Source organism: Arachis hypogaea, chromosome 1 (assembly GCF_003086295.3).
Source record: "Arachis hypogaea cultivar Tifrunner chromosome 1, arahy.Tifrunner.gnm2.J5K5, whole genome shotgun sequence".
Classification (NCBI taxonomy): domain Eukaryota; kingdom Viridiplantae; phylum Streptophyta; class Magnoliopsida; order Fabales; family Fabaceae; genus Arachis; species Arachis hypogaea.
In genome coordinates, this window is record NC_092036.1 from 83,816,122 (window position 1) to 83,840,193 (window position 24,072).

At 36.7% G+C, this 24,072-nt stretch overlaps 1 protein-coding gene across 4 annotated transcripts; it reads right to left on the reverse strand.

Moving 5' to 3' along the window:
- Positions 1–15,059: 15,059 nt before the first annotated feature.
- LOC112695480 (peroxisomal membrane protein PEX14) lies at positions 15,060–19,518 on the reverse strand. Of its 4 annotated transcripts, none has more exons than XR_011863659.1 (12): positions 19,223–19,451; positions 19,050–19,138; positions 18,432–18,679; positions 18,285–18,324; positions 17,954–18,147; positions 17,597–17,786; positions 17,366–17,455; positions 16,920–16,957; positions 16,754–16,796; positions 16,608–16,675; positions 16,156–16,421; positions 15,060–15,808 (listed from the first exon to the last, which is right to left on the reverse strand). XR_011863659.1 is itself a non-coding variant. In XM_025747830.3 (12 exons), the coding sequence occupies exons 2-12, from the start codon at positions 19,084–19,086 to the stop codon at positions 15,320–15,322; spliced, it is 1,482 nt and encodes a 493-aa protein (XP_025603615.1). In that variant the 5' UTR covers positions 19,087–19,138; positions 19,223–19,518; the 3' UTR covers positions 15,060–15,319. The 4 variants fall into 4 exon arrangements, 3 of the variants coding, with proteins under 3 accessions (XP_025603615.1, XP_025603622.1, XP_025603630.1); XM_025747830.3 differs by having other exon boundaries at positions 16,377–16,421; positions 19,223–19,518; XM_025747837.3 differs by having other exon boundaries at positions 16,377–16,421; positions 16,920–16,948.
- Positions 19,519–24,072: the final 4,554 nt, after the last annotated feature.

A 24,072-nucleotide genomic window follows, 5' to 3' on the forward strand; every position in this document is an offset into this window, starting at 1 on the left:
AAATAAATAAAAATAAAGAACCTATGATTGAGAATCGCTCCTAAAACTAAGAGAAATCCTAAATCCTAATCCTAAGAGAGAGGAGAGAACCTCTCTCTCTAAAAACTACATCTACTCCTAAAATTGTGAATGTGAAAGCTTGCTTATGAATGGATGCATTCCCCCACTTTGTAGCCTCTAATCTGTATTTTCTGGCCCACAATCTGGGTCAAAAACAGCCCAGAAATTGCCCCAAGCGTATTTTGGTACGTACAGGTCACGGAAAAGTGATGCGGCCGCATGGCTCACGCGACCGCGCGGGTCGCGTTCCTGCCAGGTCACGCATCCGCGTGACCCACGCATTCGCATCGCCTGGCATAGGGAAGCTATGGCAAATTATATATCAAATCGAAGCCCCGGACGTTAGCTTTCCAACGCAACTAGAATCGTGTCGTTTGGACCTCTGTAGCTAAAGTTATAGCCGTTTGAGTGCGAAGAGGTCAGGCTGGACAACTTAGCAATTTCTCCAACTTCTTGTATTCCTTCCACTTTTGCATGCTTCCTTTCCATCTTCTGAGTCATTCCTGCCCTATAATCTCTGAAAACACTTAACACACATATCAAGGCATCTAATGGTAATAAGAGAGGATTAAACATAGGGAACTTAAGGCCAAAAAAGCATGTTTTCAATCAAAGCACATAATTAGGAAGGAAAATGTAAAACATGCAAATAGTATGAATAAGTGGGTAAAGAGTAGATAAAAACCACTCAATTGAGCACAAGATAAACTATAAAATAGTGGTTTATCACCACTCTAAGTTTCATGAATGAAACAAGGTCCTCCATTAGATATTTGCAGGCACAAGTGGGCCAGCTGAGTAAAAAAGTCACTGAAACTCCTCCTAGTACTCTCCCAAGCAATACAGAAGAGAACCCAAAAAGTGAGTGCAAGGCCATAACATTACTTGGTGTGGCCAAATCTAGAGAGGAGGAGGAGGACCTGAATCCCAGTGAGGAAGACCTCATGGGACGTCCTCTGGACAAAAAGGAGTTCCCAATTGAGGAACCTAAGGAATCTGAGACTCACCTAGAGACTATAAAGATTCCATTGAACCTCCTTTTACCATTCATGAGCTCTGATGACTATTCATCTTCTGAAGAAGATGAAGACATTATTGAAGGGCAAGTTGCCTAATATTTAGGAGCAATCATAAAGCTGAATGCCAAGCTATTTGGTAATGAGACTTGGGAGAATGAGCCTCCATTGCTCATTAATGAACTGAATACCTGGGTTAAGTACACTTTACCTCAAAAGAAACAGGATCCTGGTAAATTCCTAATTCCATGTACCATAGGCACCATGACCATTGAGAAGGCTCTGTGTGACCTAGAGTCAGGCATAAACTTAATACCACTCTCTGTAATGGAGAAACTGGGAATCTTTGAGGTACAGGCAACCACATTCTCATTAGAGATGATAGACAAATCCATGAAAAGGCTTATGGACAAGTAGAGGACGTGCTAGTAAAGGTCAAAGGCCTTTACATCTCTGCTAATTTCATAATCCTAGACACCGTGAAGGATGAGGATGAATCCATCATCCTTAGAAGACCCTTCCTAGCCACAGCAAAGGCTGTGATTGATGTGGACAAAGGAGAGTTGGTCCTTCAATTGAATGAGGACTACCTTGTGTTTAAAACTCAAAGATCTCCCTCTGTAACCATGGAGAGGAAGCAAGAAAAGCTTCTCTCACTGCAGAGTCAAACAAATCCCCCACAATCAAACTCTAAGTTTGGTGTTGGGAGGCCACAACCAAACTCTAAGTTTGATGTTGAACCCCCACATTCAAACTCTAAGTTTGGTGTTGGGAGGTCCCAACAATGCTCTGAACATCTGTGAGGCTCCATGAGAACTCACTATCAAGCTATTGACATTAAAGAAACACTTATTGGGAGGCAACCCAATTTTATTTATCTATGTTATTTTCTTTTTCTTAGGTTGATGATCATGCGGAGTCACAAAAATAACTGGAAAAAAATAAAAAAAAAAATAAAAAAAACAGCATTAAAAATAGCACACCCTGGAGGAGGAACTTACTGGCGTTTAAACGCCAGTAAGGGTAGCAGAATGGGCGTTTAACGCCCAGTCTGGCACTATTCTGGGCGTTAAACGCTAGAAACAAACACCAGACTCGCGTTAAACGCCAGAAAGAAGCAACAATCTGGCGTTAAACGCCAGAAACAGGTTGCAACCTGGCGTTTAACGCCAAGAAAGGAATAAAAGCTGGCATTTAACGCTAGAAACAAGCAGCAATTTGGCGTTAAACGCCAAGATTGCACACTAAAGTCATTTACACGCCTAATTGGAGTAGGGATGACAAATCCTTGACCCCTCAGGATATGTGGACCCCACAGAATCCCCACCTACCCCACCTTTCACTCTCTCCCTCCATCTCCTCCATTCTCTTCTTTTTCCCCTTCTTTCTTTCTTCTTTTGCTCGAGGACAAGCAAAACTTTTAAGTTTGGTGTGGTAAAAGTATTGCTTTTTGTTTTTCCATAACCATTTATGGCACCTAAGGCCGGAGAAACCTCTAGAAAGAGGAAAGGGAAGACAAAAGCTTCCACCTCCGAGTCATGGGAGATGGAGAGATTCATCTTAAGGGTCCATAGCTCAGTAGTAGAGCATTTGACAGTAAACAAGAGAGCCCACTCATGGACCTCAACAAGAGCATGAGGAAATTCCTCATCAAGAAATCCCTGAGATGCCTCAAGGGATGCATTTTCCTCCACACAACTATTGGGAGCAGCTAAGGATAGGAGTACCAAAAGCACTAGGGATGGAGCAACAAAGGCAAGGAAAAGACATAGAGGAGCTCAAGAGTTCCATTGGTTCTTCAAGACGAAGACGCCACCCACACTAAGGTGGACTCATTCCTTAATCTCCTTGTCTATTTATTTTCTATTTTCGGTTTTTGAGCTTCATGTTTGTCTATGTTTGTGTCTTCATTACATGATCATTAGTGTCTATTGTCTATGTCTTAAAGCTATGAATAATTTCATGAATCCTTCACCTCTCTAAATGAAAAATGTGCTTAATTACAAAAGAACAAGAAGTACTTGGATTTCAAATTTTATCTTGAAATTAGTTTAATTATTTTGATGTGGTGGCAATACTTTTTGTCTTCTGAATGAATGCTTGAACAGTGCATATTTTTTATCTTCTTGTTTATGAATGTTAAAGTTGTTGGCTCTTGAAAGAATGATGAACAAAGAGAAATGTTATTGATAATCTGAAAAATCATGAAATTGATTATTGAAGCAAGAAAAAGCAGTAAAAACAAAAAAAATAGCGAAAAAAAGAAAAGAAAAAAATGGCAAAAAAAAGAAAGAAAGAAAAAGAAAAAAGCAAGTAGAAAAAGCCAATAGCCCTTTAAACCAAAAGGCAAGGGTAAAAAGGATCCATGGCTTTGAGCATCAGTGGATAGGAGGGCCCAAGAAAATAAAATCCAAGCCTAAGCAGCTAAATCAAGCTGTCCCTAATCATGTGCTTGTGTCATGAAGGTCCAAGTGAAAAGCTTGAGACTGAGTGGTTAAAGTCGTGATCCAAAACAAAAAGGGTGTGCTTGAGAACTCTGGACACCTCTAACTGGGGACTTTAGCAAAGTTATGTCACAATCTGAAAAGGTTCACCCAGTTATGTGTCTGTGGCATTTATTTTGGGTGGGCATGGTTTGGATTTTTAAAAATCCAAACTGGATCCACTTCAGAACCAGTTTTATGGTTTAGGAAACCAAACCAGAACTGGATTGAAGAGCAAAACCGGTTCTAAACCGGTTTGAAAAATAAAAACCGGTTCTAAAGCGGTTTTAAAATTTAAATCCGGTTTTATTTACAAACCGATTTTAAATCCGGTTTTACTTGCAAAACCGATTTTAAATCCGGTTTTTTTAAAATCCAAATCTAAAATCCGGTTTTTTTATAAAATCCAGTTTTAAAACTAGATTTTTAGTAACCAAAAATCCAGTTTTAAAACCAGTTTTTGAAAATCCAGTTTCAAAACCAGTTTCTTCAACCAAAAATCCAATTTTAAAACTAGTTTTTAAAAATTCAATTTTTAAACCAGATATTTTAACAAAAAATCCACTTTTAAAACCAGTTTTTAGAAATTCAATTTTTAAACCATAATTTTTTAAAAAGTAAAATTAATACTAAAGTCATTTTAAAGTGTATAGGTTCATTACAACTAGAATTTGGTTCTTTATAAATCTAATGACAATAGCTAATCTATATAACATTTAATCATTCTCAAGACATCAAAAGAATACCACCAAAATATCTCTCTAACAAAATATCAAAAGATGCCAAGTTGCCAACAAGATCATCAAACAACCACAACCTTTGAGGAAAATATATTTGCAAATAACAAAATATACCTTTGTCATTTTAAAACAAATCTTTGAATGAAAGTATTAAACCAAATGAGAATATTAAGCATACCTAGTCATCATCAAGATTATCAATTGATGCCGCCATAGAACAAGCACCATCATTAAAGGAAAATATATCTGCCAAGGGAATCAAATTAATTATCAAGTCTATATTCAACAACTTTTAATTGGTAACTAATACCTAAATTCTAAAATAGAAAGATAACAAAAACAAAAATAAAATAAAATGACAAGAAATATGAAATAAATTTTATACCTTGATCAACTTGTTGAAGAACTTCACCATCATCATCTAAAGCAGAGAAAAGATCTTCCTTAAGCCAATCTCCTGTGCAGACTAAGGCTTCTACCATTCTAGGTGTTAAGGAACTGCGGTATGGATCGAGGACTCTTCCTTCAGTACTAAATGCAGACTCCGAAGCTACCGTAGAAACAGGTATAGCCAATACCTCACGAGCCATATTTCCAAGAATTGGAAATCGGGTTGAATTGACCTTCCACCAGTTTAGTATATCGAACTTATGGGAGTATGGCTCGCATTCTTCTTGTAAATATCTATCAAGTTCAGATCTTGTATTTGTTCTGCGACCGGTTGCTTGCAGAAAAAAGGCCATGCCATGAAGATCGGTATTAATGTTGTTAGCTTGAACTTCTTGCGTATCAGCTTCACTTGCTTCCCCAGAACTTTGGTATTGCTGATAAAGTAACTTTATGCACTTGGACAACTTTGACTTCAATTTGCCTCCTTTTTCTTCTCCAAAGAAGTAATCCAAGAAATAATTGACATACTCAATCTTTTGCATTGGATTAAGTACGATAGCAATCAATAACAACATGTTCACCGAATCAGGATTGCCCCAATACTTCTCATACTTAACCCTCATCCTTTCTGCCATTGACATAGTACTAAAATCAACAGAATCACAAGAATGACGAATAAATCATCCAATTGCAAATACTTCCTTCATATACATATCACTGGTAACATATAAGGTACCAGAAACACATATAGTGGCATCACTGAACACTCGCAAAAATGGTACAATGGACTCAGCATACTCCCAGTCTGAATCAGAAGGAACACCTCTCCCTTTTCCTCCATTCATCTCTCCTATATAGGTATTATCTTTCAAAGCAAGCAACTCAAATGCTTTGCGATGCTTCAAAGCTACCTCTAACATTTGATAGGTAGAGTTCCACCTAGTCTCAACATCTATGCAAGGCAAGCCTTTATATTGGATTTTTTCTAATTCAACACACTTTTGAAACCTACTAGCTCTAGATGGAGAATATCTAACATACTTTACTGCACTACGAATCCTCAAGACCGATTCATCAATCTCTTTCAACCCCTCTTTTACAATTAAGTTTATAATATGTGCACAACACCTCATATGAATAAATTCACCATTCAAAATAATGCTATTCCAAGAATTCAATCGCTGCTTCAGATATTTAATTGCAACATCGTTAGAGGAGGCATTATCAACTGTCACACTAAAGACCCGATTCAAATTCCAATTATTTAAACAAGATTCAATTGTTGCTCCTATAACCTCTCCTGAATGACCTGTCACTTGACAAAAATTAAGTATTTTTTTATGTAATTTCCAATCCAAATCAACAAAGTGTGCTATCAAACTCATATAAGTAAAATTTTGAATTGAAGTCCAAGTGTCAGTGGTTAGACATACTCTACCACAATTTGCCGAAAGAAAATCTTGCAACTTCATCTTCTCTTCAGCATAAAGAGCTCCAATGTCACGTGCTAATGTAGTCCGTGAAGGAACTTTGAATCTTGCTTGTAGGGCATGCACAAATTTTCGGAATTTCGGGCTTTCAACGAAGCGAAATGGTAGCTCTTCCCCAATAAACATTTCCACAAGTGCCCTTCGAGCCTCCTCTTGGTCAAATTTGGAAGCACTGGGTGAATTTAAAACACCACGCTCATCTATAGTCGGTGTGGTCGTTGTTTTTCTTCTTTTGTTTGAATCATTATTAGGATTTTGCTTGCATCTTCTCAAATGACCACCCATTGAGCTGGTTCCATTCCCATATTGTATTAAGCTACCACAATATTTGCATTTAGCCTTCTTCTCAGTAGCATTCTCCACATCAAAATGATCCCAAACAGCTGACCGATTCTTACGAACACCTGACGGTGGAGAAGATGGTTGAGTGTTAGCAGACATCCCTGCTGCTTCAATATTACTGTTTTCAGTCATCTTGCTCTGCATATAAAGCAAGGTGTACATAACTCAAAATTTGGTACCAAACATGCTAAAATTAACACAAACTAATCCAAATTCAAGCTTGCATCAGAACACAAAAGTAAAGACAATAAATAAATTGTTTTGTACAAAATCTAAGAAAAAAAACCAAACAACAGCCACATTTTTCTATCACATCACAATACAAAATAAAGTTTTACAATTCAGGAATATGTTACTTCTGCACTCTACCAATTCTATATTTTAAGAGCCTCCAGTACGATGATCATGCCACAAAGAAAAAGATGCAAAACCTAATAATGAGCTACTGTAATGTCACATATCACAATATAGATAGAAATTGAATAAGATACTCTAAATTCAGATGACATATATAAATTTAATTATGTGAACTTAAGTGCAAACATACTATGGCAGTTCAATTCATAAGTATTTTGTATTAATGCCAAAAATAAAATTACATTCAAAGCGTATAATATAAGTAGGCTAACTTATAAATACACCAATAACTAATTTCGACTTGAATGTAGAAAGATTTAGACCAAAATTTATTGCAAGAATAAAAAAATTCTGATCATAAATAATAAATTATCTATTACTAATTCCTTCTTTCATTACTAATTCTTCACTTGCAATTTTTCCTCCATCCCTTGATCATTTATATCAAGAACTAACTCTGTTATTTCTTTAACAAGATCAACAATGACACCATCAATCTTCATTAGATGTTGCATGTAAACTGCCTTAAGAACATTGCTTAATTTTCCATATATAAAGAGACAAAGCTTATTAGAACACTCCTTGATCTTTCTTAGCTTACAGCTTCAAGATTTCTAAATAAGTAAATATTTAATTTCTTTGACTTTAAAGACTATTCCTTGCAATCTATGTTCTATGCAAAGATTTTAGAGCCTCCTCTAATGAATTTCTTCTCACATCTACATAAAGTTCACATCTTCCTTCAGTTAAGAAGAATAAAGGGTATGTGCTTTGCAAAGTAAACATGTACTTCTTTAAAAATAATTTTGTGATCTGCTCCAGCAGCCAGCCAATCTTTTTGATACATCATCAACATTATTTGGATAGAGAAATGAAAGAACTTCAAAAAAGCTAGAACTTCTGACAACATCTTTCACGGATAGTAAAATAATCTTCAAGGTTCAATTATATGTTTAAAGCAAACACAAATAAATAAAAAAATAATGAACAACAACAAAAGGCAAAACTACAAAAGCATATATATAGATAAAATCACATATTCAGAAGATCACTTAAACATTCGCCATAACATAATCAAGCACAAATCCAGCAACACAAACTCAACCAATACAGCTTCATAATTTCAGTTTATATATCATATGATTGAGCTTCTAACTACCCTAACCCTTATTCTTAGTAGCTGATTTCTCTTAGTATAATTCTCTTGGTCTTAAATCACAAAGAACCTGGAAATCCATTGTTAACCATTACAAAAAATTTTGCAATTTGCATCCATATATTTCTGTTTAGCTTTGGCAGGGAATAAAATACTGCTAAAAATCAACTATCAACTATAAACTATTCCCTAATAAAATCATACTTGCATCCCTTCCCCAGTAAACAAACAATGAACTTTGATGTGTTGTATCCTCAGCAATAAACCATTAGCAAAGTGAAATATCCTATGCTTTAACAGTATGCTAGAATTAGAAACCTGGTGCAATGTCTCAACAACAGAGTAGCATGATGAATGAACAGGAAAAAAATTCAAAGCTAATTAAAAAATTTAAACACAAGGCAAGGCAAATACCTGGTGCTTGGTGAGCCTCTGCAAATGGCTCTGGTCTTCTTACTTCTTAGGGTGGAGATCAAGAGCTTGACGTGTACTTCTTCTTATAAACTTCCCTCAAGATAGCCTTCTACTTCTGAGAAATCACCGTCAACACTTGACCAAAGGACAACCACACAACCTTGCTGCAAAAAAAAAACCCCAAAATAAAAATGGCATTAACACAAACACTTGATATGCATACCAGCATAAGCAATCAAACCTTGTTCAGTTTTTCAAATTGATGGAATGGAACAGAACAGAAAAGAACATGGAAGCACCTTTGGCAATTTCAACTATATAATCACAAATGTAGTAAATTCCTATCTACCACTCAATTCCTTTTCTCAGATGATAGATTCACTCTGTGGTTCTTCTCTGTTGCTTCACAACATTTCAATCTACCAAATTAATTACTTAATGGTAAACCTATCTAACCTTGAGGGTACCCAGAGAACGGAGAAGAACAGAGCTGGGTCACGGTGAGAAAAGGCGGACGGCGCCTTGAGGGTACCCAGAGAACGGAGAAGAACAAAGCCGGGTCACGGCGAGAAAAGGCAAATGGTGGAACCGCGGATGGCGGAACAGAGCAGTGGCACGACGCGCTTGTGGTGGTGGTGGCAGCTACAAAACTGCAGTGCCAGTTGCCTGCTCCAGTGCGGCGGTGCCGGCTGGCGGCTGCGGGTGAAGAAGAAAAGGATTCGTGAATTGTGACGGTGCTCTACTGCCCTGGATCTGGATTTTTTGAGAATCAAAAGTTAAAAATTAGGGTTTTATGAGATTTGGATTTTAATCTGGATCTGGATCCGGATCCGGATTAAAACCGTTTAAATGGATTGGACTTAAAACCAAATTATAAAATAAATTTGGTTTGGTTTGAATTTTTTTTGGTTTAAAACTGATTTTTTTTTAAAGGTTTGGTTTGGATTTGGTTTAAAATCCAAATTTTGGAATTTTTTGCCCACCCCTAGCATTTATGTATCCGGTGGTAATACTGGAAAACAAAGTGCTTAGGGTCACGGTCAAGACTCATAAAAGTAGCTGTGTTCAAGAATCAACATACTAAACTAGGAGAATCAATAACACCATCCAAAATTTTGAGTTCCTATAGATGCCAATCATTCTGAATTTCAAAGGATAAAGTGAGATGCCAAAACTGTTCAGAAGAAAAAAGCAGCTAGCCCCGCTCATCTAATTGGGACTAAGTTTCATTGATATTGTGGGATTCATTGTATATTCTCTTCTTTTTATCCTATTTTGTTTTCAATTGCTTGGGGACAATCAATAATTTAAGTTTGGTGTTGTGATGAGAAGATAATTTATACGCTTTTTGGCATTGTTTTTAGATAGTTTTTAGTATGTTTTATTCACTTTTTAGTATATTTTTATTAGTTTTTAAGCAAAATTCACATTTCTGGATTTTGCTATGAGTTTGTATATTTTTCTATGATTTCAGGTATTTTCTAGCTGAAATTGAGGGACCTAAGCAAAAATCTTATTTAGAGGCTGAAAAAGGACTGCTGATGGTGTTGGATTCTGACCTCCCTGCACTCGAAATGGAATTTTTGGAGCTACAGAAGCCTAAATGGCGCGCTCTCAACTGCTTTGGAAATTAGACATCCAGGGCTTTCCAGAAATATATAATAGTCCATACTTTGCTCGAGTTTAGGTTATGCAAACTGGCGTTCAACGCCGCTTTCTGCCCTATTCTGGCGTTAAACGCCAGAGACAAGTTACAAAGCAGAGTCAAACGCCAGAAACAAGTTACAAGCTGGCATTCAACTCCGAGGAAGACCTCTACAGGTGAAAGCTTCATTGCTCGGTCCAAGCACACACCAAGTGGGCCCGGAAGTAGATTTCTGCATCATTTACTTATTTCTGTAAACACTAGTAACTAGTTTAGTATAAATAGAACTTTTTACTATTGTATTTGGATCTGGGTATCTATCTTTGATCAGTTTATGAGATCATAGACCTTGGGGGTTGGCCTCACGGCTATGCCTGGACCTCTATCACTTATGTACTTTCAACGGTGGAGTTTCTACACACCATAGATTAAGGGTGTGGAGCTCTGCTGTTCCTCGAGTATTAATGCAATTACTACTGTTTTCTATTCAATTCATGCTTATTCTCATTCTAAGATATTCATTCGCACTTCAACCTGATGGATGTGATGATCCGTGACACTCATCATCATTCTCACTTATGAACGCATGCCTGACAAACACTTCCGTTCTACCTGCGAAAGCTAGAGTGTGTATCTCTTGGATTCCTGGTCCACGACACATGGTTGCCTCTCCTGACAACAGAGCCTTCCATTCTGTGAGATCAGAGTCTTCGTGGTATAAGCTAGAATCCATTGGCAGCATTCTTGAGATCCGAAAAGTCTAAACCTTGTCTGTGATATTCCGAGTAGGATCTGGGATGGGATGACTGTGACGAGCTTCAAACTCACGACTGTAGGGCGTGGTGACAGACGCAAAAGGATAATAAATCCTATTCCTGCATGATCGAGAACCAACAGCTAATTAGCCATGCGGGAAACCGTAGAGGACCTTTTTCACTGAGAGGATGGGAAGTAGCCATTGACAACGGTGACGCCCTACATACAGCTTGCCAAAGAAAGGAGTATGAAGGATTGGGTGGAGGTAGTAGGAAAGTAGAGATTCAAGAGGGATAAAGCATCTCCATACACTTATTTGAAATTCCCACCAATGATTTACATAAGTATCTCTATCTTTATTTTACGTTTATCTTTTAATTATTAAAACTCTATAACCATTTGAATCCGCCTGACTGAGATTTACAAGGTGACCATAGCTTGCTTCAAACCGACAATCTCCGTGGGATCAACCCTTACTCACGTAAGGTTTATTACTTGGATGACCCAGTGCACTTGCTGGTTAGTTGTGCGAAGTTGTGAAGAAGAGTGATATTACAATTGTGCGTACCAAGTTGTTGTCGCCATTGAGATCACAATTTCATGCACCACAATGCAGCCTACATCCAGTCTCCATCACAACACTAATGGAATTTCACTATCTTTCAACATATTACAATCACCAATTCTCCCTAGGATTCTACCCAATCCTATTTGGAACAAGTCCAATTTCTAACCCAAACTGAACTTGACTAGGAACTCACCCTAACTTTTCAACTGTAAAGTGCTAACCCAACTTGTATGAAAATTTCCTCAGGATCATGACAACAAAACAGAAAAACTTACAAAGAATTTCTGATATAATTACGCCTTTTTCTCCAAATTTAACCCTCTGCTTTTTACCATTTGATTGCTTTTACTTACAAACCTCACCAATTTTCCTTTTTCCATTAAAACTCAGACAGACTAAACTGAGAAAAAGAAATACATAATGAAAACCATGAAGGAGAAGAATAAACAGCTCAAAGAGCTATGAAAATCCAAACTTTGTGCTCTCACTTCTTGCTCCAATTCTTGGTCGTTCACCCCTATTATAGAGGAGTGAAACTTCTAAGGCTTGAAATCTTGCTTCAGCACATATTGGTTTTTCTTATCCCAAAATCAGAATCAGCAGTGGCATTCACAAAGGAGAGAGAGAGAGAGAGTAGAAGCAGTGACATGCAACTATACCTTTCTCTTTCAACCTTTTTCATCTTGCTTCTTGAATCTGAACCGTGCATCTTTGCTTTGGTCCCAAGTATGATTTTTGATCGTTGATAAGCAGTAGAGCACGATTGACTTCACTTTCTTCACTTTCCAATTCGGTGCTTTTTCAAAGTTGATTTCTTCATCGTTCCTTGATAAAACACAAATGAAAAAAATTACCTTTTTGTAATTTTCTTTTCTGATGAGACCTTCCCTTTTTGCTATAGCCCCTTTTACCTTCTCTTTTTTCTTGAAATCGAAAATTTACTTTTTGAACTTCGCTTTGCCCTAACTTTAGAGTTGTTTCATTCTTTCTTTTTGTTTCAGAATGACGTGATGTGAAAAAAAGAGAAGAGATAGTTTTGGTTCGATGGGTGAAGTGTGTTCAAACAAAATGAAGTTTGAATTCCTTAGTTAGAAACTTAGTGGAGTGAATGGATTTGGGTATGGCCACTGAATTAGGCTTGAGATAATCTTGGACCAACTTCTTTCTTTCTTTTAATTTTGCTAAATGCTTATTTTTATTTCAACTAAAAAAGATTTGTGATAGTAGCAATTATATATTCTTGGACCATTGTGTGTGCATTGGACTTGAGCATTTATTTTTTGGACTAATTTCAATTCATTTTGTTTTTTATACACTAAACAATATATTATACAAACAATTTGATATTAATCAAATAATATTTAGTCATCATCTTAATCATAGTTTAGTTCTCTAAAATCAACCATTGTTTTTTTTTCAAGATTTACCCAAAGAAAAACTAACAAAACTAAAATCACATGGATAATGCGACAATGGCCAACAAACGGTGGTGTGTAAACCTCAGTTACACTTTTCACATAATCTTATAAGAAATGTTAGAAAACGCACATTTCCTTTATGTAGCTCGAATTATTTTATTTTTTTGATAAGCCTTGAATGAAGAATACAGTTCAATTTAACTAATCAAAAAATAAAATAAAATAAAAGCTATTGCTAAGGATAAAGAATTACTGTTTTTAATAATCAAACAACTATAAGAACCAGTTCTGGCCATGAGTTTGGAATGAGAGGGTAGGAGGAAGGGAGAGGGGAATTCCAAGAATAAGTTGAAAAGAGAAGTATATATATATATATATATATATATATATATATATATATATATATATATATATATATATATATATATAGAGAGAGAGAGAGAGAGAGAGAGAGAGAGAGAGAGTGTGTGAGTGAGTGAGTGAGTGTGTGTGTTTTATTTTATTACGAAAATTCTTTTAAATGTAAGTATGATATAACATACTTTTATTGAATTTAATTTGAGTAAAGTGACAAATAAATTTTTAAAATTTATATTTTGGATTGATTAATTTTTAAAAAAAAAATATCAACAATTTTTTTTAAGATAATAGTTATAGACACAGTACTTTTAAATTAGTTCCTATAGTTAGGGTAAAAAGTCTTAATTTAAACTAATTTGTTAACATTATTTGTTATTTTAAAAAATTTTATTAATATTTTTTTAAGAAAATAATTTGTCCAAAATATAAATTTTTAGAATTTTATGTCATTTTACTCATTTAATTTTGATATATATTAGTTTTAAACAATTTTACACATACATCTAATTGCATTTTTTATTAATCACATGAATAGTCATCTAAAAAATTAGATGTGATTAGAAATATATGTATTTACACTTATTTGATTAGTATAATAAAATTAAACTAATTTTATTATATATTAAATTTTATTATTGATTTTTTCATGAAAATAAATTACATGACAACATTTTATATCAGAATATCCATTTCTTACTTTAGAAGTCCAAACATTAAGATATGGTTTTATATCATATCAAATTAGAATGTTAAAAGAAAAAATTATTCTGGAAGACAGTTAAGATTAGTTAATTATTAGAAAGTATTAGTTTACGATATTCAGAGAGGATGACTATATCTTTTTTATATAAATATATTCTCTCTCTAATTGGCTATGAAATTCAAATTCCTATTGATACATCATACATGATCTTTACTATATTAATTTGTTGCTACTAGTCACCTATTTACCATTAGTAAATGGCCTAATTTCTAATTTAACTTTTTTTATCACTATTTTGATAAGATGTATGACCAACATAATTTAAAATTTTTCTTGTCCATCGCTAGTCGATTTGAAATTACTGAATCTAACCATTGTTCAAAATTATGACACTTCATTTTTAAGGATCAGATTCAAGAATAAATTGCACATAAATCAAATTCGTAAAAATCATCTCCAATTTTTTATGATGATACAAAGGATATCATTGTAATGTTAAAACAAACCTGCAACCATAAGGTGATAAAACAAAGGATAATATTTATGAGAAATTGGTCACAGTAGAAGTTCGAGTTTACAAGAGAATTGCTACGTACTTATAAAATTACTTGGTTTCATATGAAAAAAAAATATATTAACAGTTTAACACTCCAATTAATTTATTTTTGGCTGTAGTTACATACAATTCTAAAGATGGAAACAATATAGGGCCGCCATGGAAGCAGACTAAAACAACGAAGAGGTGGCAGGAAAAAAAAAAAAGGAAAATAGGAAAAAGGAAAATTGTAGAGAAAATAACCTTCGGGAAAAAAGAGAAAGTGTTGTCTTTTATTGTTTACTTTTGATCTTTCTTGCTAAACATCATATAAATCAATCCTTTTTAACAATTTCAGTATAAAAATTCCATTTAAATAATTAATTTAGCCTGTGATCCTTTAGAATAATTTTCCAAATTAAAAACTGGATCATCCTAGAAATGTCAAGTGCTTTATAATTCTAATAAATAATAACTGAATGATGGACCATCAGATATAGTTTCTAGTTACTTAAATATATGGGTTTCGATGAATGAATTGATAACATTATCGCATACCTATGCCATTGTACATTGTCGAGACATGAACAAACACCTATAAAAATGCAACATATACGAAAACCGAATGTTGCTAACAGCCAACTTATTATTTCTTAATAATATGTATATATATCATTTTTAAATGTGTCATCCTACTAAAAATCAGGACATCAAAGCGTCTCGCACTTGGTACAAATATTATGGTATAGAAAAGGCCATGCGTTTGCATCTTGTATCGGCAATTATGAAACAAATTGTTTCAGGCTTATCCATAATTTAGGACTACTCCAAATTCCATTTTCCAAGCTTCAAGTTTGTTATGGTGTATCCTGATTCGCCTTAATTTCTATTCCCGTCTGAGTTCTTGGTCTTCTTGTATCTCAACTGTGCTGGGAATCGAGCTGCTGCTGCCACCCTTGACCGCACCTTCAGATTCTGATCGCCTTGGGATCCTAGTAACCTCATCAGAGACATCTGAAGAATTACCTACAGATTGAGTATCCGACATCTGATCCTTTTGGGCCGCTGGCTTCGGGCGCCTGATTGCTTCTGCAGCCTCTGCCATTGCTATGGGGGGAGGTTGAGGGGGAACCCATGTGCGTTGGGGTGGTGGCTGATTGGATGCAGCACCATAACTTGATCCATTTCCATTATATTCAGCTTCATTACCAATTTCTCTGATTCTAACATTTCTCCTCTGCCACCAGGGTAGCGCATCATCACCGTCACCATTGGATTGAGTGGAATCTTGGACCTTTGAATTCAAGTATTCTCCATTTCCCTGAGCATAAGGCACCTGGGTAGACGAGTTTTGGACCTGACTAACCTCCCAAGGCTAGCCATCAGAATAAGTAAATATCAGAGATTCAGATGATATTATACCATTGAGAAAGCAATTTGATAATTATGCATTATGCATAAATTACTGCTTTGTAAAACATATCATCATAAATATGATCAGACTGCAAGAGTTTAGAAACATCATGCTGCTGATTAGTTTTTTGGAAGATACTCTTCAAAGATGGACTAAATTAAATCTAAAGTTTCACGAATCAAGAGTTCGGGACTTATGCAACTGTCAAAATTAATTACTTCCCACACCTAATATATGAAGAAAATGCAAAGGGAGCTCTTTGTAAACTTTGGGTCTAGAAAATAAGTGAGGATTTGATGGTTACTGACCAGGGTTGGGGATAAATCATTGTTTCCCTGTGTTCTAATCCATTATCTCTTACTCCATGCTAACACCCTTGTTCATACCAAAGAGGAATAACTTATAATTTCAATCGATATTTTTAGGCAAGAAACAAATTCATATCAGTAATGTAAATGAGTTGTATGGTTTTTGTGTTTTAGATGTGCAAGTAACTGTATCCAGATTTTCGAAAGGGAAAATGGTTTACCCTAGTGTTTGAAGGCTTCTCCCCTCTTTGAACCATGTTCATTATCTGACAAGAAGGCAATTAAAGAAGTCAATATAGAATAGAATTTGCAGCAAGGAAGATAAATAACACATTATTCATCCCACCAAATATGAAGAATATAAAGCATTAGCTGAACACAACAACTAGGTAGGTGAAAAAGGGGGGAAAGGAAGGGGGGGGGGGGGGTTGCAAAAGCAAAATAATCACTACCTCCATATATGACTTTGGATGAAGAGAACTCGGTGGTTCGTATGATACAGGTGGGGATGTAGATCTCACTGCACATCACATTCTAATTATAGGTTATCATTCCAAAAGTAAGATCAATTTACTTGATATTTAATTAATATAACAACCTGAATGCAAGTCATAATCAGCCTTGCCATTGACAATCAGTTGCTGCATTTATTATGAAAGGTTACGGTCATCAAAAGCCAACTTATTTTAGACAACTCAATGAGAATCAGAGAAAACGTAAGCCACAGTTTCATTAGGGATGAAACACATTGGCATTCTAAGTACCTTTGTATTAGTTTGAGTGACTCGGAGATCTTCTTGCACTAAAAGGAAATATTCCCCATCAGTAGCTATATTTTCTCCCATTATTTGGTAAAGAACATATTCAATAAGAACCTAAAATTCTAAGTAACTCCCACAAATTTACAGCACAAATGTCTTAGTACATAAGCATAAAAAGCCACTAAATCTATCATCAAGCCTGAAATGATATCAGTCCAAGTCAAGGGATTATGTACGATTTCCAACATTCACAAAGCAAAATTACAGTTAGGATGGACAGAACGCACATAAAACATGTTTCACTCTTAAGGAATAAAAAAATATAAATGTTCCTCAATTACCCAACGGCAGCATTTTTGACAAATATACAAGGGGCTATTGCAAATTGAAATCTGAAGGCCTGAAATTTTCATCTTAGCTAAATAGATTAAATGGGAATGCCCAATTACCTTCTATTCGTCTTAAGGCATTAGTCATTGACTTCATTTCCTGTACTTGCTTATCTAAAAGACTCACAACTTCCACAAAGAGTTTTTTCTCTGCAAAGTATAAAAGATGCAGAAACAACCACAGTCACTTCTCAGAAATAAACCATTCTGGAGAAAACTAGGAAAGTTTAAAATAGTAATAAAAGGATTACACAGTGTGCATATTAAAGGTCATCCGTCCATTATACCAACCTTCCTCTTTTGAAATCAGCATATCTTGGCTAGCTTTTGCCACATCTGCAGCTGCAGCTGCAGCAGACTTTGCAGCTTGTGCAGCTTCCTCCACCAGCGTCGGTTTTCTGTTTAATTTCTTTAATTCTTCATCATCTTCTTCTATGACAACTTTGCGTATCCAGGATTTCAAGCGAGGAAGAATGGAATTCTGCAAGGAGCACACTTCAAAGTTCAGTGGAGGATAAAACCGCATCGTAATAAAACTTGCCTTCATAAGATAGCCACATCAATAAAAAACTTAACACAGCACAGCAGTATTCTTTTTAATAAGATACCAATCTAGATTGCATCGTGATGATTGGACAGTGATAGTACCTTAACTACTATCGCTGTTCCAGCACCTGAAGCAGCCAATACTCCAATTGCAATAAGGGCATGGGACCAGTGAAATCTGGAGCGGGACAAGGTTGCTGATGAAGTATTAACTCCAGCAGAGGCAGATAGACCAGGTTGCAAAGCTTGTGGTTGGGCCTGTTGTTGAATGTTCGATGAAGATTTTACTTGTCCATCTATATTAACAACAATAAGCCATTTTCAAAATATAACTGAAGTGTGAATCAAAATTTCTATTGTGGTTCAACTCAACCCAAAAAATTATAAGAAAACAAGGAAAACCATATAGTAACTTCAACACGGTATAATTCACCTTGAGTGACACCACCTGTCTGCACAGTCGGAGCTGAATCCTGCGATTGGTGCCAGATGTGAACAAGTACATATAGTTAGTTGCAGATGAACAAGTAAAAGGGCAATCCAGAAAAAAATTAAGCAACATATATAAACAGTAGCTCACTGGCACACGCCGAAAGGCTTCATCTATCTCCTCCTTGGTAAGGCCCTTCCTTTCCAAAAAGGATCGCCTGTACATAACAGGAGAGCCTTTAACTTTGGGGTGTGACAGAAATTTCACAGCATTCTGAACTTGTTCTTCCCTCATCGGCTCCGAGTTTACAAAAACCAAAGGCGTAGAGCTCTGTTTGACAGGTTCCTCTGTGGCACCCTGCTGATCCACATTTGCTGCTGGTTCCGCACTTTCAGCACCTAAAAAATGTCAAAATCGGCAAAATGAAATGTATCACGCAAATGTCAAGTTATCAATACAGTCTATACAATTTTACCTGAAAATTCTGCTAGCACATCCAAAATTCATAGCAGTATAGCGAAAACGACAGTTACATATGAACATAACATGATATTTGGAATGATAAAAGAAATGAAATTGTGCTCAAATTCAATCATATAGAGAGGGGAAAGCTAAGTAATGGATGTCATACCATAACATACAAAACACAGTTGTTATTATTACTACAAAATACATATATTAGTGAGAGTCAATAGAAGAACATAATAAAATTAGAATCAGGAATATCAAAAAGGAATAAGAAAAGGAGAATTGAGAAGATAGAAGAACCTTGATTTTGATTTTGAGTGGGAGACTGGGTAGCCATGCTTGTCCGCAGCTGCTGCTTCCTCCTATGAGCCTATCCTAGGGTTCGATTCCTATAATATAGCATAGAGTTAAGAAATAATAGGAAAAAAAGAAATAAAAGTAGAGGCACCAAAAATAGTGATTATAATTGTTACGTGGTATTATTGGAAGGAACAAGAGATGAGGATGAAATGAAGTGAGTGGATCAGCTCATCATCAGCACGGAGAGAGAGAGAGAGAGAAAGAGAGAGAGAGAGTTCTCTTTTAATTTGTCAATATTGTATTATCCTCTGTTTGTTGCTGCAGTCTTTATTCGGCGGGGAAAAAAACGCCAAAATCAATATCAGGCCATCAGGCCACATTTCTTCTGTTTCTTTTTTACTTTTTTATAATTATGTACAGGTTCTGAGACACTTATTTAATTTTGAAATGGAGGTAAGCATGGTGTATAGCTGCGTTATTGGGGTCTCGCGTATTGTATGGAAGTGTGTAGCTGCAATGAAAAAATCGGACGATTCGATTTGAGAGAGAGTAATCAAACCATCCGATTACAGGATTTAGAAGTACACAAATTGAACAGTTCGATTTGTGTATCAACGACTACGCATCTTGCATGTTGCCTCTTAGTCCATGGACCCACTTTAAAATTAACTAACCTATCTATTCATTCCTTTCGGTCTCACTCGTTTACTCTTCACTCTTAAGTATACTCAATTCCATATTTTTTTCTTCTCTTTTTCCATGAAAGCTGTAAAAATTCAAAAAGAAGCGGCTGCAAGGAAAAACAAAAATCAACAATGTCAAGAAGACCATAAATAAAAAAAGTTAATTATTTTAGTCATCCTGATTATGTAAATTTTTTATTATCAAATAATTTGATTTAATCTAAATAATAATAATAACATTAAAGATTAGTTTATTGTAGTAATTATTATTAAGTGGTGTTTCAGGACTTACCTAAAATCGGATGATTGGGCTCGAATGAAAGCCTCGAATGTTGAAAGAAGGTGGCCTCCGACTTGTTTTACGTCTGGGAGCCTCCGTCCGAGTTATGTATGTGAAAGAATAGGGGGTGGTACCTGCAAAAACACTTCGATGCCTAAGTTAGCAAGGGGGTAAGCAGGTTTAAGAGTATTGGAACTTAACTTTACCTGAGCGTGTCAGTGTATTTATAGATGATGATCCAATAACCACCGTTGGAATAGTTCCACTTCTGAAGGTGGATAACCGTCCCTTTATCTTAGGGTTGTTGAGATATCACTTCTAGAAGTGGACGAGAGATTTTAGGGGGCAGTTACTTATTTGAATAAGCGTTATCTGCCAGCTCATGTCGAACCCGACCTCTTTTGGGAGGAGCTTGTGTCGAGCCCGACCTCTTTTGATGAGGTCGGGTAAGTGGTGAAGGCCAACCTCTGGAATGGGCCTTTTTGGCTTACTTGGGTCTGGACTATAGTATTGGGCCAGGGTATGAACAGTGCCCCTACTCGAGTCCGATCTCTTAGCCATGAGTGGGATTCGAGTATTAATTGAACTTGGGTTTGTTCAAGTCGGAAACCGACGTGATTTTAGTTTGAACCAACTTGATTTCGAATTTCTCAACTGTCATGTCTAATCAAACGTCGCGTCCGTTTGGGATTTTAATACACATGGGGGCAGTTACACTGGTAACGGTGTGTTTCTTTAATGATTGCGTCATTTTACTATTGTGCCCCTGGCCTGTTATAAATACTTTTCCTTCTTCTTTCTTTGTTTTCTTTTGTCTTCTCTTCAAAGTTTTTTTCCTGCTTTCTTACTCCTTTACTCAAAACTCCCTTTTGGCTTTTCGTTATTGGGTACTTCAGGTCGGCTATTGGAATCCCTCCCTCTTTTTCAAAAGAAGGTTAGTTCTTCTTTCCTTCCTTTATTGTTCTTAGTCGTGTTTTACTTATACTGTATGCTGGAGGGAGGTTTTCGGGTATATTTTTATGTATGTTTGTTGATGTAGTGAAAAACTTTGGGATTTTTGTGTCCTTCTTTCGAAGAAGCTATTTCTTTTACTGCTTGCTGGCTGTTTTTCTTTATTTGCTTTGAGAGGACTACCTTGTTGTTAGAACCCTGTTTTTTATTGTTTCTTTTTCTTTTATGTAGGTTTTACTGCTTTTACCTATGCTCCCTATATTTTGAAAATGTCTTCCCATGTTTCTGAAGCTTTGTCGCACTGGGTAGATTCTTCCGTTTTGTATGAGCATCCCTTAGTGGATGACGTTTTTATTACTGATCTTAGGAAGTGTCATAGGATCTGTAGTGTTGATGAGGATGAGCCTAAGTATGAATTGGTGGCCTCGGATCCTGAGGACCGGATTTGTTGTGGGAGGATTGCTGATTCTGATACTCATTTTTTCTTTGTGTACGATTGCCTATTCACCCGCTTAGGGGTTACTTTTCCTTTTTTCGACTTCGAGGTGGAGATATTGTCTCATTGTAGGGTAGCTCCTTCCCAACTTCACCCTAACTCTTGGGGTTTCTTTAAGATCTACCAACTAGTTAGCCGAGAGCTAGACTTTCCGACCTCTTTAAAGACCTTTTTCTATCTCTTTCACCTGACAAAACCGTTTAGCGCTCAGAATAATAAGCAACAGTGGGTATCCTTCCAAGCTATTCAGGGATGGAAGGTTTTTTCAATCTTTGATGAATAATTTCACGATTTTAAAAACTTTTTCTTTACAGTCCAGGCCGTAGAAAGCCATCACCCTTTTTTATTGAATGATAATAATGAACCCCGATTTTTTTTGTATTGGTTGGAGGCTTCTCCTGTAGAAAAATATGGTCTAGCCGATTTGGATGAGGTAGAGGAGGCTATTGTTGAGTTTTTTCGAGAGGCTTGGGGACGTGCTCCAAATCTGGTACCAAGAAGGTCCGTCTAGGCTCTCCTAGTTTTATGCGGGCCTAGCTAGGTAGTTTTTATTTCTCTGTAGCTACTTCTAACGAGTTCCGACTTGCAAATGTGCTTTCCTCCGATTTTGTAAGTTGATTAACTTTTATTTTCTTCTTTCAGAAATGGTGAAAAGTGGATCTAGCACTGCTTACCAAAAGGTCTAGGAGGCCAAGAGGAAGGCTCATACCCGAGCTGATGCTGCAAAGGTCAGAGCTTCTGGCCCTCCTCCTCACAACTCGGAGACTTCTTCTCGCCCCATTTTGGTAAACCCTGCCTCTACTTCTTCTCTTCCTCCCCTTGCCTCTGTCCCCCCAGTCCGGCCTTCTTCCAAACCAAAAAAGAATAAACATAAGACCTCATAGTCTGGTTCTATTGTTGGAGAGGCCGGTTTCGATGGTTCGAAGTTCGTTCGGAAGCACATCTTTCCTCATAGCCAAATTTCTATGGATGATGCTTCCCTCCGAAATCATCTTCAGATTTTGGTTCGGGGGGGAGGGGAGTTTGAACTGCTGGGGTTTGTACTGCCCTTCTTGATATTCTAGATAAAACTCCCTTGAGTTCATTTCAAAAAACCGTGGAGGACCTTCAAAGGAGGATTGTCCTATATCAAGAAGAGGAAAAGAGGTTGTAGGGGGAAAATTCCTGGTTGAAGGAAGAGTTGGCCCAACTCTGGGAGAGAGAGAGAAAAAATTGATGGGCCAGTGTGCCATGGCTGAGGGGTTGAAGGAGAAGGCGGAGCAGAATTATGTTAGGCTTTTTTCCGAGAATATTGATCTTCAAAAGCAGCTGGAGTCAAATCAGGAGGCCTATCAGGATCTGGAGGATTCAATCGTCGAGAGCTTGGAAGAGGCTTTCTGGGTATTCAAGGAACAAGTTGGGATTATTGCTCCTGACTTGGAACTTTCACCCCTCCATCCTGATAAAGTGGTTATTGATGGGGCGATTGTCTCCCCCCTTGTCCTGAAACCGATTCCGAGCAGAAGACTCGTGGGCAACAAATTGTTGAGTCTCCTCCACGTGAGGTGGAGCAACATGAAGGATTCCTGCCGAGCTCTTTGGGAGGCTCCGACTTCTGCCGCCAAAGAGATCCCTCTGACCCTTCTGACTTCTGCAGTAGACCCGAGTTCCACTCCTCTTAATGACTCCAATCTTCCTAGTGATTTTAGCTATTAAGGCCTGGCTTATGGGCCCTTTTTGAATAATTTTATTTTTATTTGCTTGATGTGGTGGTTCTCGACATTCGTCCCTTAACAGGGTCATTAACAAAATTTATTTGTTTTGCTGGTCTTTTTTTGGATAAGGACCTTTTAACAAAATATTTTGATTATGTATGTTTGCGGGCATTTTTTATGTTTGAAAAATAATCTTTGTTGATTGAATTTTTACCAGGCTTTTTGTGAAGGACCTTTTGTTGTTTGATCTTCTTAGTTTTTGAAAAAGGTTTTTCGTTTAAGTTCAGACAATTTTACTATCGCCTAAAACTTTTCAAAAAATTTTTGCAGTGCGGTGCGCGAAATTGTGATCACTACAACTTCGCACAACTAACCAGCAAGTGTACTGGGTCGTCCAAGTAATAAACCTTACGCGAGTAAGGGTCGATCCCACAGAGATTGTTGGTATGAAGCAAGCTATGGTCACCTTGTAAATCTTAGTTAGGCAGACTCAAATGGGTATGGTGATAAACGCATAAAACATAAAGATAAAGATAGAGATACTTATGTAATTCATTGGTAGGAACTTCAGATAAGCGTATGAAGATGCCTTCCCTTCCGTCTCTCTGCTTTCCTACTGTCTTCATCCAATCCTTCTTACTCCTTTCCATGGCAAGCTTAAGCAAGGGTTTCACCGTTGTCAGTGGCTACCTCCCATCCTCTCAGTGGAAATGTTCAACGCACCCTGTCACGGCACGGCTATCCATCTGTCGGTTCTCAATCAGGCCGGAATAGAATCCAGTGATTCTTTTGCGTCTGTCACTAACGCCCCGCCCTCAGGAGTTTGAAGCACGTCACAGTCATTCAATCATTGAATCCTACTCAGAATACCACAGACAAGGTTAGACCTTCCGGATTCTCTTGAATGCCGCCATCAGTT